At 48.0% G+C, this 22,841-nt stretch overlaps 1 protein-coding gene across 3 annotated transcripts in view; it reads right to left on the bottom strand.

The window, feature by feature from the left end:
- Nucleotides 1-22,841, bottom strand: part of TECPR2 (tectonin beta-propeller repeat containing 2) — an 879,235-nt gene that overhangs the window by 536,187 nt on the left and 320,207 nt on the right. For all 3 annotated transcript variants that reach the window (XM_069638097.1, XM_069638099.1, XM_069638098.1), the window contains one exon: nucleotides 1,715-1,888. In XM_069638097.1, coding sequence (XP_069494198.1) covers nucleotides 1,715-1,888 — 174 coding nt within the window. The remainder of the gene's footprint in view (nucleotides 1-1,714; nucleotides 1,889-22,841) is intronic.

Genomic DNA, 22,841 nt, shown 5'->3' with positions numbered 1-22,841 from the left:
CAGACTTTTCAAAAATACCAAATCTTAGAACGTCCACACACTATCTTTTTATGAAAATATAATCTTTGCACAAGAAAAGGCAAGAGGTGAAACACTACATTAAAAAATAAGTAAACGTTGCAAAATAAATGCAACGCTATAACAAGGGTTTTAAAAAGTTGTTAAACGCTTAATCATATATTATTCCTAGTAGGAAAATGCAATCCTAGGTAAGTAAAACACTTTTCTAATTTGGGCCAGAAAGTTTGGAAGAGATCAAGGGGGACAGTTGTGCGGATTTGGGCAGTCTTTTGCGGGAACTGTAACCTTCAGCAAGAGTGTCCAAGAAGCAGGTTTTGGAGTTTCAGTGGTGTTTAAGTCACATGAGACCACTGCCGAAGAAAAGGGGACACAAAGCAGAAGATTTCAGAGAAGTAAGGACTCACAAGCTGCACCAAAGAGAGTCAGGAGAGCAATAAAGCAGATCTGCAGCAGGTGGTTTTGCCAATTTGCAGAGTCGGACACTTGGCACATGGTTTGGTGACCATCATAGGTTCCAACAATGCCACGCCATTGCAGGAGGGATCCCAACCCCCTACGAAAGGACAATTTATTTGGAATACACTGGTTCCTGGATCGAGTATCTGATACAGAGGTGTTGAAAGCCAAAGAAGGTGGGGTCAGTGGTAGTCTGTGACGCAGGGTTCCACTGTCAACCACTGCCACAGGATTTGGTTTATGGGGCTTGGGGCAGCCTGAGAAAACCCCAGTGAAGAACAAATATTGCAGATATTCTTGCAAATTCACACGAGAGAGGGCCAGCCATGGAAGAAGGACCAACAGTGGCTGCATTACCACTGTTTGTTGCCTTTATTATTTATTTATAGTTATTTATCTGTTTCTCCTCTGCTTCGCACTTTCCAGCTCTCCCCCCTTCCATGCACTTTTCCCCTCCCCCTCTGCCATGCACTTGCGCGTTCTCAATGTCAATGGACCTAGTAAGATCGCTGTTTTTGTTCTTCCCTGTTCCCCTCCTTTGCCTTGTCTGAAACCCTTGTGTACGAGCACGATAGAAATAAAATATCAATCAAACAGGCGAATTTGGCGGTGCAGTTGCAGGACAGTTGGCAGCACAGGCCCCTCAAGTTTCCTAGATGGGTGAGATGGAAGCAGGGCACTTGCCTGAAGGCCTGGGATGAATTGACTTTGGCCACACTATCCCAGGCATGAGGTGGCCCAAGATGGCCACCTGCTCAAAACACACCGTCATGTGACCGTTCAGGTCTTCGAGGCAAACGGGACCTCCATTTTGTGAACCTGAGGAGGAAGGGGGGGGGGCGTCAAAAACAGCCAAGGACGGTTAAATGTTTTCCATCAAGTGGAGCCATTTTACATAAGCCAAAAAGCTACATTCAGCTTAGCCATATAATGTTCAGCAAGGGGGTAACCTCTCTGGGACACTAACGGGTAACCGCACATAGAAATAAAGCCACTTTCTCAGGCTCTGGATTAAGCATGGCTGTGATGAAAAGGGGAGCAAAACAACAAGGAAGAGGGAAAATAAAGGTGGGGACCCCTCAAATTTAGGCAAATAACTCCAAAAATGGAATTCTATCCCAACTTCTGTTGTTTCAAGCAATTTACTTGGCAAGTGAAATATTGAAATTCTACTGAATGATCATCAAATGCCTATGAAAGCTAGCAGGGACAGTAATTTGGAAAGAATGGTACGCACCTGTCTGTATGTATAAATCTCCATTTGTCCTAATAATCCAGGCAGTGTCATCACTCAATGCTACAAACGCAGTCTGGGGAAGGGCCTCGTACCAGTGGCGTTTCCCTTTAATTGTCACTTTTCCACACGCAAAGGCCTTGTTAGATTTCTGTTCAATCTTCCACAGAAGAGTCCCTAGAAATTAATTTGAATAAGAAACAAATAGACTTAAGAAACTCATTAAAACATTTTTTGCAAAAAATATTAAATCTCAGATTTCTAAAACTGGATAACACATGCAGAATATTTTACATACACAGGTGAATCGATAGAAGAACGTCTAGCGTTTTGCATGTGCATCCATCCCTTAATAAGGCATACATTTTTTTTATATTGTGTATACAGTTATTAAAACTTTTACACAAAACACAGATATAGCCATTTCATATTTCCATATGTACAAATCACAGTCATATACAAAATAATAAACCATATAAGATACGAAAGAAAACAAATTCATGTATAAAACACATACTTAAAATAAGTTAGACCTAGACTAACTCTCATACTATCTGAAAAGTAATACAATTAGAACAGAGCACACGCTCTGATCCAGGATTAAAAAAAAGAAAACCAAAGAGGTAAACAGATCAAACAGGTGATACAGAAAATAACAAGGAGACCCAATATACTGCCACAATCCGGTATAAATCAACAGTTCAGAGCTCTGCTAACAGCTTTATATCATCCTCAAATATCCACACATGTCCAAACCTGTGCCAGTGCTATAGTCAGGCTCCTACTATATCCTGACAGGCAACTCTGCCAAAACAATTCACAGGTTATGCAATTGAGATCTTTCCCAGGTTTTGAAAGATAACATTCATATACTGGCCTCATGTTGGGGCATTTAGTGAGGACATGTCTTGCAGACTCAACCTCGTTTTTATCTAGGCACATTCTGCATGACCTTTCATTAGCTGGGATGTCATGCCATGCCCCTCTAATTTCCAACACATTCATGTTCATAAATATTCGTGGCGTTGTCACTGACGGAAGAAGTTTTAGTAAGGTTGAAGTTCTTTATGCCTAAAGAACATCCTGGAAAAGGTATATAGGGAGCTCATGCTAGCAACCGTCTCATGGCTTTTCCCCCAATCAGGCATAGGCATGGGATTGCTTCTGCAAATCACTCCAATGAAGGTAGCACTATGGCTATTTCACTGGAAGAGATGAGCTGCTGAAAGAGCTCCCCTTCACCCACCTCCTGCACCCCACTGTGGTCTCTGTATCATCAAACCCCAGATAATCAGCGGTCCTATTTTAGGAGATGGTCCTCACTTGTTTAACTCTATAACATTATAATTCACTCTCTTTCTTGCAATCAGTGGCAGCCCCATCCTTGCTTGGAATAAAAATGCCATCATTTTTTCCAACAGAGTAGGCCCAGTCTTTGCATAGCAGCGTGGGTGCTTTGCCAGAACTGCAAATCACAGCTAACTGGTTATGTTGAGGGTTCCGTGGCCCATATCCATATTTATCAGTACAGAATGAGGGTTTGTGGGAGTACCTCCTTGTTTTTTTTCTTTTGTCAGTATCTACACTTAATTGATACTTATTTGAGGCAAAAATAAGTATCAATTATAGGTTTATTTCAGGCAGACTGATAACATAAGGCTTTTGCTGCTGTGGATGATTGCTGGCTTTCGGGTGAGGTGTTGGGGGCGGGGCTCAATCGGAATGACAGAAATCCATGGAGCTAAACTGTGCAGAACCGACTGCTGTTCCAGGTGCACAAGTATCGGGGTCACATTTTTACAAACATAGGAAAAGTATGTCCTCTCCTAATACAAACTAAAACAACTGCTTTTTACAAGCAACCTGTCCAGCAGCCTTATTGCACCTCCAGATGACCGAAAAGACAGCTTTCAGCTGCACGATATTGCTAGAAGAGGTTTGTCCAGCAGAGACCAGAAGCTGTGGACTTTACTTCCGTGTCCCTCCCTCCCCCCATCTGCATAGAGGGGAGTGTTAGTAAGAAAACCATTGGCTGAGGTTGAGAAAAAGGAATCCCTTGCAAAGATGGGCCTGGCTGAATCTAAGAGAAATGGAACGGCTGTAAACACATTCCAAACAAAGCACTGCGCTATACGGGAGACCAGTTCACAGGCTGCTGCTTCACTGCGGCTTTTCGCTTGGGTTCTGTGGCTTTAAAGCCCAGGATAGCTCTCGACATCATGCTTTAAGGTTTGATTTCATTCTGTACAATACAGTTACAAGCTAGACACAAGGGGGTGGCGCTGGGCAGAGCCTTGAGACTGGAGTCTGCTTTGCCATGCAGGCCTCGCAAAAGCTGTATGCTGGGGGTGGTCCTTCATGTTCCCATTCCATCCCTAGCCTCATGCATTTACGAAGTCCCCCTGCTGCCATGAGAGCCACAATGTTGACTGAAAAGCATACATTCAATACAAGTACTCCCTCAACACGGCAGAGTATTAGTACTCTGATTCGGGAGCGAATCAAGATAAAATTCACAACATGTTTGGCAATATCCGCAGCCGGGAGTTGTAGAGAGAACACAAGAGGCGCCATAACGTCCCTAGAAGAGACTGATCATAAAGGAGAGGCTTCACCTAGAATCGGGGCATGGCTGGACACCTTTGCAGAGGTTCTGAAAGCCCGTGTCCACAGGGACTGCCAGAGTCTGTCCCACAGGCTGAGAGGAAAAGCTCTGAATGCCATCAAGTCAGTATTCACTTGGTTAAAAGTGATGTTAAGATCAAGCTCTTGGCGAAAGCTCGCCACTACTGGGCTGAAAAACGGAAACATGTTCAGCATGAGAAAGGGGAGGACAATTTAAAGTCTCCTCCCCTCCCCATCACCCTTGGGAACCTTTGTAATAGGGGTGGTTAGAATAGGGAATACCACTTGTACATGTCTTTTAAAGTGTCTTTATTTTAGAAGGTCTATTCAATAGACACGATTAGAAATTGTATGAGTAATTTGATTTGAATTGTATTGTGTTTATTCACTCTGAATAAAATTGTGTATTTTTATTATTTTCTAATGTGGAATTTGTTATTGCCCAATAAGTTAATGAAATGGTATTGTAAATTGTGCATGGTCCCTTCAGATTAGAGAAAACGGGTGTAAATCCCAGCCGAGTGTTTTGATTTAAGTTCAATATTGAACATATAGATATCATAACCCGTGCATCCGTCCATTTTGGACCCATTACATAGCAATAACTCATTCCTCTTTTTCCCCCCAGAAAAGTGTAACATGAGTCTTGCTTTGTTTGGCATAAAAAGGCCGCAGATTTATTTTCACAATATCATAACCACCACTGCACACATTAGTGGAAATAATTCTGAAGATGCGGCGACTGCTCCGTGTACAAAAACCTGCTTCCCCCTTTCCTTCCAACAGTCCATCATAGGCCCAACTCTCCCAACCCTTTGCGCCTGAGCCTCGCCTGCCCATGCAGGTGTTCGGGGGCGGGGAGAGTGCCGTTTCCTTGGGGGAAGCTGAGCCCTTGTTGTTCCCCCCAGACGCCCCTGCCATGTTAGGCTCCCAAGGGGCGCTGGTCTGAGAAGAGCGAAGACCCTCCAGCTTTCTCCTGGCTCATCCGGAGTCTGTCTCTTGTGTTTGGTTGCCCAAACACCGCCACGCCACAGGTGGGTTACCGCCCACCGTGGCTCCCCCCTGCTTCCTTCCCTCCATTTCTAGGATTTTTGTGCAGAGGTTCCAGTAGAATATCTCTAACCCCAGTGGTGACAAATGTACCCCATCCTTAAAAAAAAAAAATACTCTGGGGATTTAAATTAATCAGGCCCTACCTGATCTGGCCAGGACCCCTGCCCCTGCTAAATTTTGCCATTGCACAGTTTAGCTTTGGTCTGGACCTCTCCACGGCTGCGTGATTATCTGCGCCCACCCCCTTCTGCCTTTGGAATTCTCTGACCAAATGATTTCTGTTCCCCCCAACTGACCTGCCAGCTCCTGTAGAGAGCACCTCATTTCCCGCTTTAGAGCCCCCCTTCCCAGGCTTGTCAGGTCGTTACCTCCCAAGTGTATGACCCAAATGAGTATCCTACTACCCATACCTATCTCCTTTCCTCCGGGCTGCTGCTGGTGGGGAGAAGGCATGTCAATTTTATATTTTACCAGCCTGATATACCTCTTAAAACACCCAGCCTCCATCTACCATTCTGCTTGATTGCTTCTTCCCCCATGCCCATGGCTGTGGCTGTGGCTGACGTGACTGCACCAATCCGAACTGAGTGAGACCCGAATACCCCTTTGTCCCCCCGATTTCTTCAGCGCCAGTTCCATAACCGGTCTAAGTTGGAAGCGGCTTAGAGCTGACCCCCTGTGATGAATGAGCAGCGGAGCCTCCCATCCCGAGGGAGGTCTCAGCCCGAGGAAGACTGCCACCGCCCTAACCGGGCCTACTGCACTGCCCATGATGGGTTGGAGGGTCCCCGTGCACCCCTTGCCTTCTTGGTCAGTTTTTGATCTCCTTACCCATGGCGCCAGCTCTTCCCCTGAACAATGCACATCTTAAAACTGCAAACAGCTTTTTTCAGGGTGTGCCTGCTCTGGGACCCTCCTGCCTCAGTCACCTTTCCATCCTGCTCCGCCTTAACCAGGGCGGGCCTGCTCTGGGACACTTCTGCCCCTGCCCCTTTCCATCTTGCTCCGCCTTAACCAGGGCGGGCCTGCTCCGGGACACTTCTGCCCCTGCCCCTTTCCATCTTGCTCCGCCTTAACCAGGGCGGGCCTGCTCCGGGACACTTCTGCCCCTGCCCCTTTCCATCCTGCTCTGCCTTAACCAGGGCGGGCCTGCTCTGGGACACTTCTGCCCAGGCCCTTTCCATCTTGCTCCGCCTTAACCAGGGCGAGCCTGCTCTGGGACCTTCTGTCCATGCCACCTTTCCAGCTTGTTCCTCATACTGCACCCGCCATAGGTTCCTTACCCCTTTTATTCGGCAAAAGCTCCCCAACCCCTTATCTTTGCTCCGCCTGCCCTTGCAGGAGTTACCCTGTTGGGAGAGTGCCGCTCCTGGCAGGTGCGGTTGAGCTGTATTCTTCTCTTGCTTTTCCAAAACCAACTTGCCTTTATTGCTCCCTTCCAGGTTTCTTATGGCCCTCCATCATCCTTTATCTAGCAAATGCTCCCCAACCCCTTATCCTTGCTCTGCCTGCGTTACCCCGTTTGTATAGCGCTGTTTCCGGCGGGAGGGTTTGAGCTGTATTCTTTTGATTGATGCTCCAAAACCCCTTCGCCGTCGCTGATCCTTACCAAGGAAGGCTCCCTCCTGCCATATTCCTTGTCATGTGAGTCCAATTCCTCCCAACCTCGGCTGGGCCCTTCCCTGCTTCTGTTCCTTTGGCAGGCTAAACTGCAGCGTTGGGCTTGCCGACCTGATGAACTACACTCCAACTTTGCCCCTGTAGCTTGGTCACCCTTGCCACCAGTCCCACAGACCTATCTCCTGACACCCCACCACCAGACCTAGCCATGACATTAAAGTGGGTCTGCGGTGTCGAACCACTGTGGTTAGGTTTGCAGGCCAGACACTTCGCCACTGCCCCATATAACATGGTGAAAATTTACAAATAAGTGAGGTGAAATGTCCCAGTTCGCTACTGTGAGTTTCGGGGGAAACATTTGTATTGGTTCTTGGAAGTTAAAATTGCCCACTTTTATGTCTCCACAACCGGCAATTGCCATTCGCCCCGTTTAATTTGGGTTGTTTATGCAAAGCCCATAACTAAATGTGCATATCCCCCCTTGGCATGCTACTTTCTGACACAGTCACATCCCCTTGTCTTGATGCGTCCCTCCGCTTCCATTATTAGGACTTGACCCCAGCTGCAACTTCACATCGCTGTATGCCCAACTGGGCACCGCAACCGTCCACCTTAACTTCACTTCACCCCAAGGATGGTTTACCCCCACTCTGGGTACAGCCACATCCCTTCACACCGGTCCCTGCCCCCTTACTTATTTGGGTGGTGCCGCTTTACTTCCACTGTTTCGATTCAGCCCCTTCCATGTATGGGCGCCCCGCTCTGGTGTTACAACTGTGCCATAACCCCATACTTCCCCTAAATCCAGAGCCCCCAGAGGCCGTGCTTGCATGTTCCCCGGACCACATATTTGACATGGACCACGCCCCCCTGCTGCTTTACTAGCCTTGTAGTGGTGCTTTTAACCTGAAGCCCCTAAGGAATCCCTATTGCAGAGCCTGCCCCTGCGTTAACATAACCAGGGCCATGTCATGAATACATTGTGCTTCCCTCATTACCAGGAACACCTCAGCAGATGGAAGCCCTGTACAACGTGAATCTGAAATGTTTGCGCTGCATGTGAGAAATTAACACCAATAAAACACACATGCGCTTTCACTCGTATTCTTATACCAATCCAATCACTAACCAGGCAAACGAAAATGATGGATCCTTGCGCTTTACCACTGAGTTCCACCCCTGCTCAGCAGCCCGCCAGCCTTCTCTGCTCCAGTACCAGCCCCATACATAGAAATGCTGCTGCCGTTCAACCCAATACTTCCCCAGTGTGTAGAGAAACTCTTTATACTCCTTTCATCAACCTCCTTTTCCTATCCGACAGTAAATCCAGCCAACCCATCTCTCTCCGCCATACCCGCTTCCGAGACGGGCGCCTTGTCCTTCTGCCATACTATATCCTCTTACCCAGGAACCCTGCTTGTCGTCATTGGTGCCCTGCCATGCAGCCCTGGCACAACAAGGGGACACCCAACATGATTACCGTACCCTGTCCCCTACGTATGCCTGTGCAGGAGGTGCATTATACTTTGATCAGTGCTTACCTCTATAATCCTATTCCCAGGCAACTACTGCTTCCCCTGGGCCTTAAGCAGTGTCTACATTACTCCTTCAGAGAAAACACAGGCCATTCCTAAAGCTGTGCACGTGCGTAAGCTACCCTGCCCCGATAAAATACTCCTGTGCACATAACAGCCGCGCTTCCGTCTCCTTGGGCGCCCCAAAGCACGACCCATAGACCACTTAAAACTGTGTTTCAAGACCGACCCTAGGCGAGATGGAGAAGTCTCCTAATGAACCGTGGTACCATGCAGCCTTAAACCGTTATGCTTACACAAATCTTTCATTATTCAAAACCTGCCTGCAACCGGCCCCCCACGCCAAAGCATTCTTCTTAAAAGGTGTGTGCGCAAAGTTAACCTTCCACGGTACTATTTGTAATACAACTGCTTACTACTAAAGTACCCATTACATCCAGCTACCACACATAAGCCTCGCAGCTAACGTACCCAGACATCCGCAACAAAGGAAAGAAAAAATGCAGCATTCTCTAGCAGTTCCCGTGCCCGTACTGGGAAACCCCTTTAAATAATTAGTAGTACCGACCGGCAAGTGCCCTAATAATAATTTGGCATTTAAATAGCGCTACGAACCCTCCGGTAACTAAGCGCTGCATATTATTACCCACGGTATGTGGTGCTCATTTAATCGACCTCAGAAGGATGAAAGGCTGAGTTTGGCCCTGCCGGGATTCGAACCTGCGCCAGCAGGCTCTGCACGGATGCCAAAGCAGGCGTTCTACTCGCTGTGCTATCGGACCGGCTTTGTAACGTAACAGATGCCAGCGCCAGCTTCCAGTCTGTCTGCAAGATTATGGCAAGGTGCCTGCTTGCTTCACCGCCAAGCCCAGCTGGAGGACAGCGCAAGTGCGTTTACCCCCCAATATTAGCCCACCAAGCAGATGCCTCCTCCCGATGCCAAGATTTGCGGGTGCGGGGAGCCATCCTCTAACCCGTACCTTCCCCCTTTAAATCTGCCCTACCATCATCGACTTTTCCCCTACACACACCAATTCGACGTGCGTGTTACTTCCCCTCACTCGCGCTCTGAAACGCCTGTATATGAGCACGGTATGAACAAAATATATCATATATTACTGTGACGGTACAAATACAAACGTCCCTCTGTCATACATGCTTCCCGGTCCATATTCTAATAATAAATTAGCATTTGGTTCAAAAGGGTCTTCAGTTTTAGTCCCTCAGTCACCTACACAACAGCTGCTCTAGGGATTCAACTTACATAGTTACTGTCCGCCCTGATAAAATGTGGGATAGACGGTGGTGCTTTGCAGAAATGGCCTTACTCCACGCGGCAAACAAAAAAGGGGGAATAAGTGCGGGAAATTTAAACCCAGTGTAGGCAAATTATCCATACTCACTGTATCCTGTCCGGCCCGTCTACCTGTTATTTCCCCAATACACTTCCCATTCCGACTAATAATCATAATTAAATAATCCCGACTGCACCAGCTGTTAGATCTTTCAGCCCAAGAAGCGACAGAAGGAACAGAGCGAAGTGCAGGCTCCGCACCACAGCCACTCTTCCCCGGCCCCCACTCGTCTCCGTTCACAACATTCCCCGCATTTACAGTGTAGCGACCTCCTCTCCACTCAGGGCGCTATGGAGGTTAAAGGAACAAACCTCTCTGCGTCCCACTTGTTACACATGTACTCAGGCAGATTTGCTAACCTGTGCGCTGAAATGCTTAGCCCGAAACGTATCAACCTATGCGTCCTGCGTAATTGCTATACCGCATTACCGTCCAGGCGCTTCCCCATGAGACCGGACCCCCCAGCCCCGTATTCAGTACTGTGTGCACCCTGATTGTCCATATTTCCATTATTGCTTTTGGCGCCCCCTTGAGCCCATACCTTCTCTTATCCGTGACCCACCGCTCCTCTGGGCTGCACTCGATATCCTTCTTGCTGGAACACTGGAGCGCCGACATCACGAACGCTGCTACGCCCTTCAACTCGAAACACTGCATCCCGAAACCGTAACAGCAGTCACGAACCAGCAGCAAACAGGGCCGGAAAACGAAGTCCTGTGTTGGCAGGCGGGCGTCCCACTGCCAAGGCTGGATGCTGCCTGCAGTGGGAAGCCCACTCACTATAAAGGGGGTTAGCCCCTCCCCTTTCCATTGTTGCCCCCTTCGCTGGCTTTTTTCCTTTTTGGTGCGCTGCGCCGTTTCGCGGGTTTTTCCCCCGCTTTGCCGCGCTTCGGCGGACACCTCCCCTCCATCCTGTGGAGGAGGGAGGGGGAGTCTTTAGGAGTAGGACACCGCCCGGGTTATCGGGGTGTCTACTCCATTTCAGGATTTCTCGTCGACACCTTCATGAAAGCGAGGCGATCCAGGTTGTGGCACTGGCGAGTCCTCTTTTAAAAAGTAGGAGGAGTTCACAAGCAGTGCTCACAGAGCATGAACTGGACCTTTCTCACGCCCATTTACACGATTATCAAGGGGGTGCCAGACAGCCTTCAAGGAGGGCTGCTGGAGCAAGTTCCACGGTCAGACTGCTTCCAAAATGGCTAGTAAACTTTGCAACCTCGGGCAGCAGAGCCATGGGGCGGTCTGCTATCCAACACCAACCACATGGCCCATTAGTAGTTCATACAGGCTCAAAACAATCTGCAGACACGCTCTCAGCTATCACACACGTGAGCTCAAAACCCCTATTAGATGGCCTGCCGCAACATCGCTGTTAAATCAGAAGCCACACAACGAAAGAGGAGTGCTTATGAGCCTCAGAAAGGACAGGGTACAGCAAGGCAGAATGGGAAGGTGATGGAACGGAGCGAGATGGAGAGGTGGAGGAGAGAGACTGTGGCAGAGCAGGAAGGAGTTGGAGAGGACAAAGAGAGAATAGAGTAGAAGAGGTGAAAGGGAGGAAAGAAGCGAGATGGAGAGGTGGAGGAGAGAGACTGTGGCGGAGCAGCAAGGCATTGGGGAGGACAAAGAGATTAGAGTAGAAGAGGTGAAAGGGAGGACAGGAGCGAGATGGAGAGGTGGAGGAGAGAGACCCTGGCAGAGCAGGAAGGAGTTGGAGAGGACAAAGAGAATACAGTAGAAGAGGTGAAAGGGAGGAAAGGAGCGAGATGGAGAGGTGGAGGAGAGAGACTGTGGCGGAGCGGGAAGGAGTTGGGGAGGACAAAGAGAATAGAGTAGAAGAGGTGAAAGGGAGGAAAGGAGCGAGATGGAGAGGTATAGGAGAGAGACTGTGGCGGAGCAGGAAGTAGTTGGGGAGGACAAAGAGAATAGAGTAGAAGAGGTGAAAGGGAGGAAAGGAGCGAGATGGAGAGGTGTAGGAGAGAGACTGTGGCGGAGCAGGAAGGAGTTGGGGAGGACAAAGAGAATAGAGTAGAAGAGGTGAAAGGAAGGAAAGGAGCGAGATGGAGAGGTGTAGGAGAGAGACTGTGGCGGAGCAGGAAGGAGTTGGGGAGGACAAAGAGAGAATAGAGTAGATGAAAGGGAGGAAAGGAGCAAGATGGAGAGGTATAGGAGCGAGACTGTGGCGGAGCAAGAAGGAGTTGGAGAGGACAAAGAGAATAGAGTAGAAGAGGTGAAAGGGAGGAAAGGAGCGAGATGGAGAGGTGTAGGAGAGAGACTGTGGCGGAGCAGCAAGGCATTGGGGAGGACAAAGAGAAAAGAGAAGAGGTGAAAGGGAGGAAAGGAATGAATGGAGAAGAGGAAGAGAGATAACAGAGGATATGAGAAAGAAAGAAGGGAGGAAAGGAAGAAGGAGTGGGAAAGAATTGAGAGTTGGAAGCAGAAAAGGAATGGGACGGAGAAACAATCCCCAAAACCATGATCCTAAGAATGTTCAGACATTGGTGCAGAGTCCTCAAGGTTATAATCAAAGATCTTGGAGGCCTATAGTGCAAAGTTACTCACTGCAACCAGGAGAGGAAGCCAGAAAACCACTAGGGTCTTACCATCTGTGCATTTCCAGATGCCTGACCTCGATCGAAAGCATGGTAGAGCCTGGGTAGCTTGAAACCAACAGCTACCAGGAGCTAGATTTGTCTCCTAGGGCCAAGTGGTGCCTTAGAAACATGCATATGTGACATTAACTTTCAGTATTTGAGACTGTTAATAAATAAGAATTCAAACACATCCGATACACTTTTAAACACAATGGTTCATACAAAATGGACAAAATGTTAAAGGAGCATCTCTGGCAGCTCCTGGTTCTCCTGCGGTAGCCGGTGCCTACAGGGTGATGCCCGACACCCAGGAGCTGGTTTAAGCTCCTGCTCATCAAATCTCAAGTTTGAAATATTAAAGGGTACCAGGCGGGGCTACCGGACAGGAGAGTCCATGTGGACCAAAGGGCAATCCTGATGAATGCAGCAACGACCCGGGAACACTCAGTGAAGGCCAAGAAAAATGTGCAGGAAACAATGAATCCCAGAGACGGTGAGCGCCGTCTCCAAGAAGCTGGGTTTAAACCAGGCAAGTCGGACTGGTTTGTGAAACCCTAACCCATCCCATAAGCCAAGTCATAACATTTTCCTGGTTGGTTATGAAATCAAAGGCAACGTGAACCTGTATATGTTCTTGAGTCCTCTGCTAAGCCCTTGGATGTGACAGCAGTGATACCAGATCTGTCTAGGCCTTTTCTAGGTGTTATGAACTCCCAAAAAACAGACTCGTCGAAAAGGCCTTCCACCATCTTTAAACCTAATCAATCTACCAGCCCCTAGATCAGGGAACCCCACTACTTTACCAAAGAGCTACGCTCTTGTTGCTCCTCTGAAGCCTTGTCTTGATCATGTTTTAGGGACCAATTTGTGTTAGTAATCTCAGGACAGGACAGGCAACATTTGTGAGGTTGTTTGATTCCTGGAAAGGAGGACTATTTGCAGCAGTTAGTGCCAAGAGTGGCTCCTGAAACCCTAAGGGTACTGACTAATGCTCTGAACTACCTTTCCCTTGAGCTTCAGGGGAAAGACTGTAGTTCCCACCTCAATGCCAGCACTCTAGGTGGATTTGAAGGCTGGTTCCACAAGGGTTCCAATGACCTTGTAATTTAAAATGCATCCATATGAGAAGGCACCCCCCCCAACCCCCTTTGTCGAGTGAGGCTTTGGTCACTACCATGGTTTGAAACAAGGGGGAAGAAGAATGGTGCACCACACTGGGGGTTGGTAACACTTGCCCATTGGGGAAGATGCATTCCAAAGGTCTGGCTGAGAAGAATCTTGTCGCCTCATATTCCGACACCCGTTTCCGCCTGACGTAGAGAGATTCCCGATTGGTTATATGTGCAACCTGTACCTGAAGACCAATGGGATCCACGCTAACAGAGCTCCCAGTAGGGACATGTAGTGCTGGACAAAACATTCACTTTGTTGCAAATTCTGAATCATGATTGGGATGTGGAGGACTCGATCTCGTGGTTGGTATCAGACTCCCCACCACATTGAAGTGGACCCTCTGTAAATGGCAGTTACTGCATGGGTGAGGGCTAGGACTTTCTGAAGTTGATTGTGAATCCTAGGAATTATAACATGATCCAATTTCGGGTGTAGCAATGCTAGAATGTTCTATGCACTTGTCCTCCATACCAAAGAGCCAGAGTAGAGGCACTCATGAGGACCCTTCATTACGTGACGCACTGCTACTAGGTCCAGGCATTCTGTGAAGTCTTAATGCATAGACTTGAACCGAACAGTAGCAGCATGAGTTGGAAACGTTGATTATAGACTGTACAACGCATTTATTTATTGTGGATGGGAATGCAGAAGTACATATTCTCCAGTTCGATGCAAGCCATTAAGCCTGAGATAGTGGGATAATACCTGTACTTGTGACCGTCTTGAATGTTTGCATTCTGTGAGACCCGCACGGTATCAAGAGAGACACAGACTCAAAAGTAACAGTTTGAAAACCTTTATTATAAAACGGTGTAGGCTTGGTGTATTGCATAACTGGCCCCAGCTCTAATGGGGTTGTTCCCTCAACTGATGCTTCTAAGGGCAGTCAATGTCCATAAATCAAAAATCAAAGTCTGTCCGAGTCAAAACCTAACTTGCCCTCAACTCTTAAAACAAATGTGATGTTAGGTCTTCTTAAAGAAAAAATGTTGGTTAAAAAAGAAATGCAAACAAAGGCTGGTTTCAAGTAGCCTTACCATCAGGTTTAGTTCTGCCAGTTCAAAAATAGTTCAAAGTAAAAGAGGTTGCTTTGGGGTCTTCCAGGCAGGGCTCTTGCCGCAGGACAATACAGTTTACAATGTCTCTGGGTCTCTTGGGGTTCCCTACCCCAAACTCTGACCCCTCTGTTTCCCACAACGAAGAGTCACAGTTCCCTTTAGGCCGCTCAGGGTTACCTTCCCCAAGCCTAGGCCTTTCTCGTTACAACGATTCCTCTCACAGTTTCCTTTGACCCGTTCGGGGTTCCCTTCCCCAAGCCCAGGCCCCTTGGGTCTCAAAAGATTCCCTTCAAAATTCACAAACACAAAAAGATAATCTTGTCAGGATGCACCTCTCAAAACACAGTTCCTTCTTCTGGAATTTTAACAGCCGCGTCAGCCACCATCATGCTTTGTGGAGTGCCTCAAGGCTCTTGCCTCTCTCCAACTCTCTACAACATCTCCACCCACCCCCTCTTCCTCATTCTTGACGCTCTGGGTATCTCCTACACCAACTACACGGACGATATCTAGATCCTCATCACTCTCACAGGTAACTATGACACAGACGCTATGACCCTCAACAACATCTACAATACCATCCAAGCCTGGATGGCAGCTAACGGACTGTGCCTCAATTCTGACAAGACCAAGCTCCTCCTAGTAGGTTCTTCTGAAACACTCAAAAATCTTAACACTCAATTCAGCCACTTCACCATTGACTCTATCAAGATCTATCAAGATCTGACGCAGTGAAAACTCTGGGGGTTTACCTCGACTCCAATCTATCTATGGCCAGACAAGTGAATGCCATAGCCTCCGCAGCAGCATGCCAAACTCCTAAACTTAGTAAGGCCGTTCCTCTCCAAAGAAATCTGTACTAACATAGCCAGATCCATCCCAGGCTCTAGGCTGGACTATTGCAACATACTCTTCCTACTGACATCCACCAGAAACCTGGAAAAACTCCAGGTCATCCAGAACAGTGCCCATCGCGCAGAACAAGGCATCTCCAAAAGAGAGCACATATCCACTGCCAGAAAGCTAGTGCACTGGCCCCCAATAAAAGAACGAGTGTTATACAAAGCGCTCACTCTTACCCACAAATGCCTACACCACTCAGCACCTGCCTACTTATAACAAAGGATTCACCCATCTACCTCAACCAGGCCAACAAGGACACCATACTCAAATATGCTAACTGTGCCATTGGTAAAAAGAGCTAGGGCAGCAGGTGCCAGCTTCCCCTACCTAGCACCCATTCACTGGAATGCCCTCCCACCAACCCTTCGAGCAGAAGAATCACTCCTAGCATTCCGGAAGGCCATGAAAACCGCACTATTCACTTATATGATGACACATTAGTCTTATGTAATTCATGCTTACCTCATATTGCAACCTTAACTATGATATTCATGCACATATGAAGTAAATGTTGAGATATTTATATTTAAATGTACTCCATCTATGATACCCATATATATTGTACTAAATACCAAATGCTTTTTATGACTACCCCACTTGTAACCCCCTGTAACTAAGCTCCCCTCAAGTAGCAGCGCCACTATGCTTATGGGCTGCTTTGTGCGCTATACAAATGTAAAAAATGAATAAAATAAATAAACATTCTTCCACTTTGGGGATTCCGCTCTCACTTCACTCTCATTGTAGGTCCCCCATTTTCCCACCTTCTCTCAAGTGGCGCTGTACACGTCTTCTTTTTAGCACTGGGGCAATATCAGAGACTCGAGAACGCAGGGCTTTTACTCCTCCCCATGCGTGACCACTCTAATACATAGCCCCTTTCCTTAGACTCTTTATCTTGCCTTCTTGCTTTCTTTTGGCACCTTCTGCCTTTCCGTGCCACTTGCACACTTCTACTGTCTTTCTCTCCTCGTGCCGTTTGCACGCTTTTCTTTCTTTTCCCTTGTTTTGTGCCGCTTGCACCTTTAAAGCTTTCACTTGACTTACTTTCCGGGTCGCTTGCAGCCTCTTGTTTCTTCCTTTTCTTTACAATTTACAGTGTTTCCTTTTTCTATTCTTTAGCGTGGCTCGCGGACCTTTACTTCTTTTTGTCCCTCGGTCACTGTTGTGCCGCTTGCACTTTTCAACACTCCCGCTCCAGCCTCCCACATGCTGAGTTTCTCCCTTTCATTAAAACTCACTGAGCAGGGCAGCGCTGGAGGGCAGTTTTCTCGGGATGTGTGTATCGAGGATAGGGTCTCACCACCTGCCCCTAAAGCACCCTTGGGACCTCCACACATCCCCGGGGAACCAGCACTGGCCGAGACTCAGCCAACAGGTCATAGCTTTCCCCAATCCAGCTCCATGGGGACATGGCTCCCTCGCCACGCTGCAACCACGCGGACACAATGGGTCAGTGTCCTGGCGTCCTGTTCTCCTCCGGATCCTCCGGGCTCCTCCAGCTGCAGCCTTCTGTTCCCTGGATTCCACAATCCATCCAGCCACCCCAGCTCACTCATTTACTCTGGCAGAACTCGACCTTTATTCCTCAAATGAGGGTCAATTGGAGTCAGGTGTGAATGGTTAGTGTCAAAAGCCTGACTCTATTAAAGGGACAGTCTAGTGGTGTAGTGCAGGCCTCTACAGTAATCTTCCTCTGCACAGTACTATTCCGATGGGTAATCTTTCTAACTCTGTCGCCTCATCCTCGTCCCAGTACATGTTGCAAATTGGGACACAGGACAAGACGGAAATTGATATTTACAGGCTGAATAATGATAGGGTGATTGACAGGAGAGAGGGGAATCCCCTGGCCCGGTGTTTATACAACTGGGGTGATGGCCCTTTTGTTAGGTTACTCCCTACCCCTGGTAGTCTGCCATGAAAGTACTGGTCTTGACAGCACCCAATATGGTTTGAAATGGGAGAAGATAAATAGGGGTTGAGGTCAAAGCCATGCTTTTGTCTCATCTGACCCTCCTCACTGCCTTCTTCTGTTCTGGTACGATATTTTCACCTTGTTCTTGGATCAGGGATAGTGGGACGTGCATATCCCATGAAGGCTTCAGGGACTTCTTCCTCCTTGCCTATTGTCCCGTTGGGATCCTGCGTCACACCTGGGGTCTTCCCATGGGCGCAACCCCAGACTCCACTACCTACTTGATCCTCCCTCGCTCGTCCATCCCCACGGTTGGGATCCAAAAGAGATGGCCCTCCCCTCGCCACCTAAACAGAGGACTCACTGGGCCTACATGGGAGAATACCCACAGGTTTCTCACAATTCCTAGAAAATTGTTTTGGTGTGTTGTTCTTTCTTTCCAGTAAGCGGCTTGAGTATGAGCTTTGTTTGGCACGTGGCACCACTTCAACAGTGCTCTCTGTGAGGAAAAGTTGTACTTCTAGCTGCAGTTGCCGCTGCCCAGGTGGGCTGAGAAGGTGGCATTGATGGCCTTTTGGCAAACACCAAGGCATCTGCGAGTGGCAGAATGGAGCACACCACTGGTGGTGGAAAAAGGCAAAGTTCCCTTGTGAGGAATTGGAGGGCGTCCTCACTTCCATCCCCAATATGTTCTCCTCCCAGGGGGCCTGGGGAAGGCCATTGCTTTCGGATCCTGTCCCTGGGGGTGGATATGCAAGGAAGGATCACCTGGGTGGAGGAGACTTGGGGAGTGGGGATGAGGCACCTTTAGGCGAGACATGGTATACCCCGTTTCCCTTTCATAATGAGTCTTCTGTCCCTCAAGCCTTTAGGAGGCTATTGTCAATCATTTCCCTGTTTTTCCCCCAAAACATTCCCAGAGAAATGCCAGTTGTGTATTGGTACGAGGAAGAGGCCAGCAACAGTAATGCAGGACTCCTGTTTCAACAGGGAATGGTCTAGTCCTTGTTGGAAATATCATGGTGGCGGCATTTTTAAAAGCCGGAAGTATTGTAAAAATTGAGTCAACTGTGGAAGAAGGGCCGAGGACTGCTTGGCGAATGCATACCCCTCTGGGAAAGCGCATGGCAATTGGAGCGGACAAGACCCTTTGAAGGATGCAGGGTGTATGCAGCAGGAAGCGATGCTTGAGGTCGTGGCAGACCGCGAGAGAAGAACCTGCATGACCAGGCGAAGCGGTTGCATGTGGCACGAGCTGCAGGAGAAGCATCGCTGAGTGAACAAAGCCAAGGAGAGCCTCTGGGAGGCTGAAGGAGGTGCTGCACGAGAGAAGGCTTGTGCGGAACAAGGCGGCCTTGTGAAGATGCTGCAAGCTGCCGCGCCTGACTCTGTCCCAAGTGTATGCCTGACTGCATACTTCCCATTGTTGCCCTGGGATTGGTTGAACTAGTAACATAGCCTGCCACCTATTACCGATAGGCGAGAGCCGGCCAATGCGAGGGAAGGCCAGAGAGAAGGCCACCCCCTGACTGAGCTGACCGAGCGTCACCGGCATGTCGGCGTGCCACGCTGGAACTGCGCGTGGATTATCTGACAATTAACTCAAGGTACAGCTGCTCAAGTTCAGCTCTCGCCCGAACTAAGCGCCCAACTATATTGGTAGCAGAATTAATATAGTCAACAGACTTGTACTACACCCATATTGCCAACAACCACTGTTTGTACTTACCGCTAATGATGTACTGTACGCTCGGATATAAGGCTTGCATGACCGCGACCCCCGCGATTCCATTGCAGATGTGCCCCGTGCGCCTGCATTAGCGACCTGCCTAGCTTCACTGTATTATTTAACCTAGCCGCTCATAACACGCTACATCTTCGTACGCTTACTACTCCCCTTCGCACGTGTACTCCAGCCTGCCCATTCACCCCACACTGGTACATGTGCATCGCGTACCGCGCACACCTGCATTTTTACCCGGCACTATAAACACTACGTGCTTCCACCCGCATGACTCTCCAACGAACAGCCCTCGCTGCTCCGCACCTTATCACTCGAAGTGATATACCAAACAGTAGCCCCCCACGCTGCATTACACCTGATATCACTTTAACCTGTAATGCCCCATCATTAGCCTCGCGCTGTACATTTTTATCATGCTATCCATGTGCTTTGCTAAATATCTGTACCCTACGTCGCTATCATTTCTGCCTATGTGACCATTTAATCATTAGCCTCTCGCATCATCTTATTATGCCATCCATGTGTCTTGCCAGATATCTGTACTTGTTATCCTTTTTGCCTGTGTGACCACTTAGTCATTAGCCTCTCGCTACACTTTATCATGCTAGCCATGTGATTTGCCAATTAACTGTACCCTACCCTGTTATCATTTTACCGTTTACGACCATTTAGTCATTAGTCTCTTGCAATAATCTATTAGGCCATCTACACGATTTGCCAGATAACTACCTATACGGCACCGTACCTTGCTATGACCTTAGCTTAGCGGCGTGACCACTTAGCCACTAGCCCATGTTGCACTTTAGCCCGCAATCACCAGCTACCCATGCGCTTTGATAGACGGAAGTACCTGCCTCCCCTCTCTCAGTGCCACCCACTCTACGCGCCCCGTCCTATCTCGAAATTTTCTGGAACTGTGCACCTTCAGGTCCACCTTCACTCAAGGTCCCATCCTGAACCTTAGCACACCAGCACACAGTCCTCACTTCTACCGCCCCACCCTACACATATAGCCCCACGCATACGCCATGTACCTACAGCGCTATATACGACCTTACTAAGGGCTCTCCTTTACATAATCACCCTACAAGATTCCACCATGTCACAACATTTACCACCTTTGTCTACTGCTCGCAGCCTCGCCAAGCATACCAACATGACTACTAGTCCTTGATCCTTAATACAGAGGAACATTAAACTACGCGCAAGAATTCCCAAGACTGTATGACCCCCTAACTAAAAAAGTGCCCAATAATGTCACTGCCGGCCCCTGCAAAAATAGCCAACACCACCTTCAACTCAATAGTAGACTCTTCCGAGAGACTATTATGACCCCGAAATGTACTCTTAAGGCACTGCCCCAACCAACTCTGCCAACGATAAACGGTGCACTTATAAACGCACGTTCTATTGTCGCCCATGCAACAGAGATTGCAGACCTAATACTAAATGAAAACTTAGATTTCCTAGCCATCACAGAATCTTGGCTCCACCCCGCAGCTGGTCCAGCAATTATGCTAGCCATCTCAGATGACTATACCCTCCTTAGAACAGATCGTACCGCCTCTCGAGGCGGAGGTCTGGCCATAATATACAAAACCAACCTCACATTGAAACTCGCCCCACCTCATAATACGGACTCTTGCGAAGCCCTTGCAACCAAGCTAACTATAACCAACTCACAATCTGTAACTATCCACCTTATTTACCAACCCCCAGGCCCACTGGGACTCTTCAAAGAAGAACTAACAAACATCTTATCTAACAACCTGAAAAGCTCCTCCCAGAGACTTGTACTAGGAGACTTTAACTTGGGACTTAATGACCCTATAGATTCCAATGCCACTTTAATTAACAATTCCCTAGAGGAACTAGGATTTGCCCAAAAGATTACATGTCCCGCCCATACGAAGGGTAGAACCCTTGACTGGATTGCTGAGCACAATTGCCCAATCAGTCTTATCAATATCGCCCCAGTCGTGGACCGACCATCATCTGATCACGTTCTCACTAGAGGTTTCACTTCCCCTGTATACTGACAGTGTAGCCCCAGCAGCTCCCACTAGAAATAAAAGAAACACAACTCCTGAAAACCTTATCCCCCTGATCCTACCTACTTACATAGCACCCTTAAAAATGAGAAAGAGCAAACCCTGCAAACATGTGAACACTTGGTTCTCTCAACAACTAAAAGCAATTAGACTTGAGAAACGTTGCTGCGAGAAAATATGGAGACTTGATCCAACAGAGACCAATAAGAACAACCTAAACAAGCAATCGGCCCCCTACAAAAAAGAAATAATATCCGCCAAACAAACCTCATACAACCTCCGAATCACGCAAGCTAAGTCTAATACTAAAGTGCTCTTTGCAATCTTGAAAGAGGTAGAATCTCCTATCCAAACGCCAGATTCATGCCTTAAGGATAAAAACTGGTGCACAAGTATTCAGAATGCTTTGGCCAATAAAATCACTACCTTGCAAACCAAGATTAGTCACAAAAAGAACACTCTTCGCACTACTCCTAAACCTAGCATTAGCAACCTGACAATGACGCATTCCACCCTGACCCCGCTACATAAATCCACCCCACACTTCAATTTCCGCAAACTCTCGATCAAAGAAGTTGAGAAAGTTATCCTCACTCTCAAACCGTCGAATTGCCATGGCGACTTATGCCCAGCACAACTCATAAAAGATGCAGCTCGTGAACTGTCACCTTTTATCTCTAAATTAATAAACGCATCCTTCACCTCAGGCACAATACCTAACAATCTCAAACAGTCCTGGGTCCTTCCACTTCTCAAGAAACAAAACCTAGACCCTTCCATTCCTACAAACTACCGCCCCATTAACACAGTGCCATTCATGCTCAAAATCCTTGACAAAATGGCTTACTTACAAATCCAACAGTATCTAGAACACAATCACCTTCTGGGAATCCGGTTTCAGACCTCAACACGGAACTGAAACTGCTCTGGTAGACCCGAAGTCACAAATAGACGAGCTGAGAGACAAGGGTAAGACAGCACTACTGCTACTCCTTGATCTCTCAGCAGCATTTGACTTAGTCGACCATGAGATCCTGTGCAATCACCTCGAGTCGGCTGACCACTTCTCCAAAGAGGCAATAGATTGGATTCAGCCCTTCCTCAGTAATAGAACAATGCAAGTCTTCTCACCACTGGCAGCTGCTGACCCCATGCCCATTACCTGTGGTGTGCCTCAAGGATCCTGCGTCTCACTCACGCTGTACAACATCTTTACGAAGCCCCTTTTCGATGATCTAGATGGTCTGGGTATCACCTTCACGAACTACGCCGATGATACCCAGATCCTCATCCCGTTGACGGGGGATTATGACAAGGATTTGGCCTTTGTAAACAGAGTGTACCTCATCATCCAGGCGTGGATGGCCTCACGTGGACTATGCCTGAATGACAAAACAGAACTCCTCATTCTTGGCACTTCAGCTAACATCATCAAACTTGGCCAAAACTACTCATCATTTGTAATTGACAACATTATTGTTGTTGTGTCCAAGGAGGTAAA

The sequence above is a fragment of the Ambystoma mexicanum genome, chromosome 14, assembly GCF_040938575.1.
Source record: "Ambystoma mexicanum isolate Mex_15411 chromosome 14, UKY_AmexF1_1, whole genome shotgun sequence".
Taxonomy (NCBI): domain Eukaryota; kingdom Metazoa; phylum Chordata; class Amphibia; order Caudata; family Ambystomatidae; genus Ambystoma; species Ambystoma mexicanum.
Note: the sequence above shows the minus strand (reverse complement) of the source record. Positions and strands in the feature narration are given on the sequence as shown.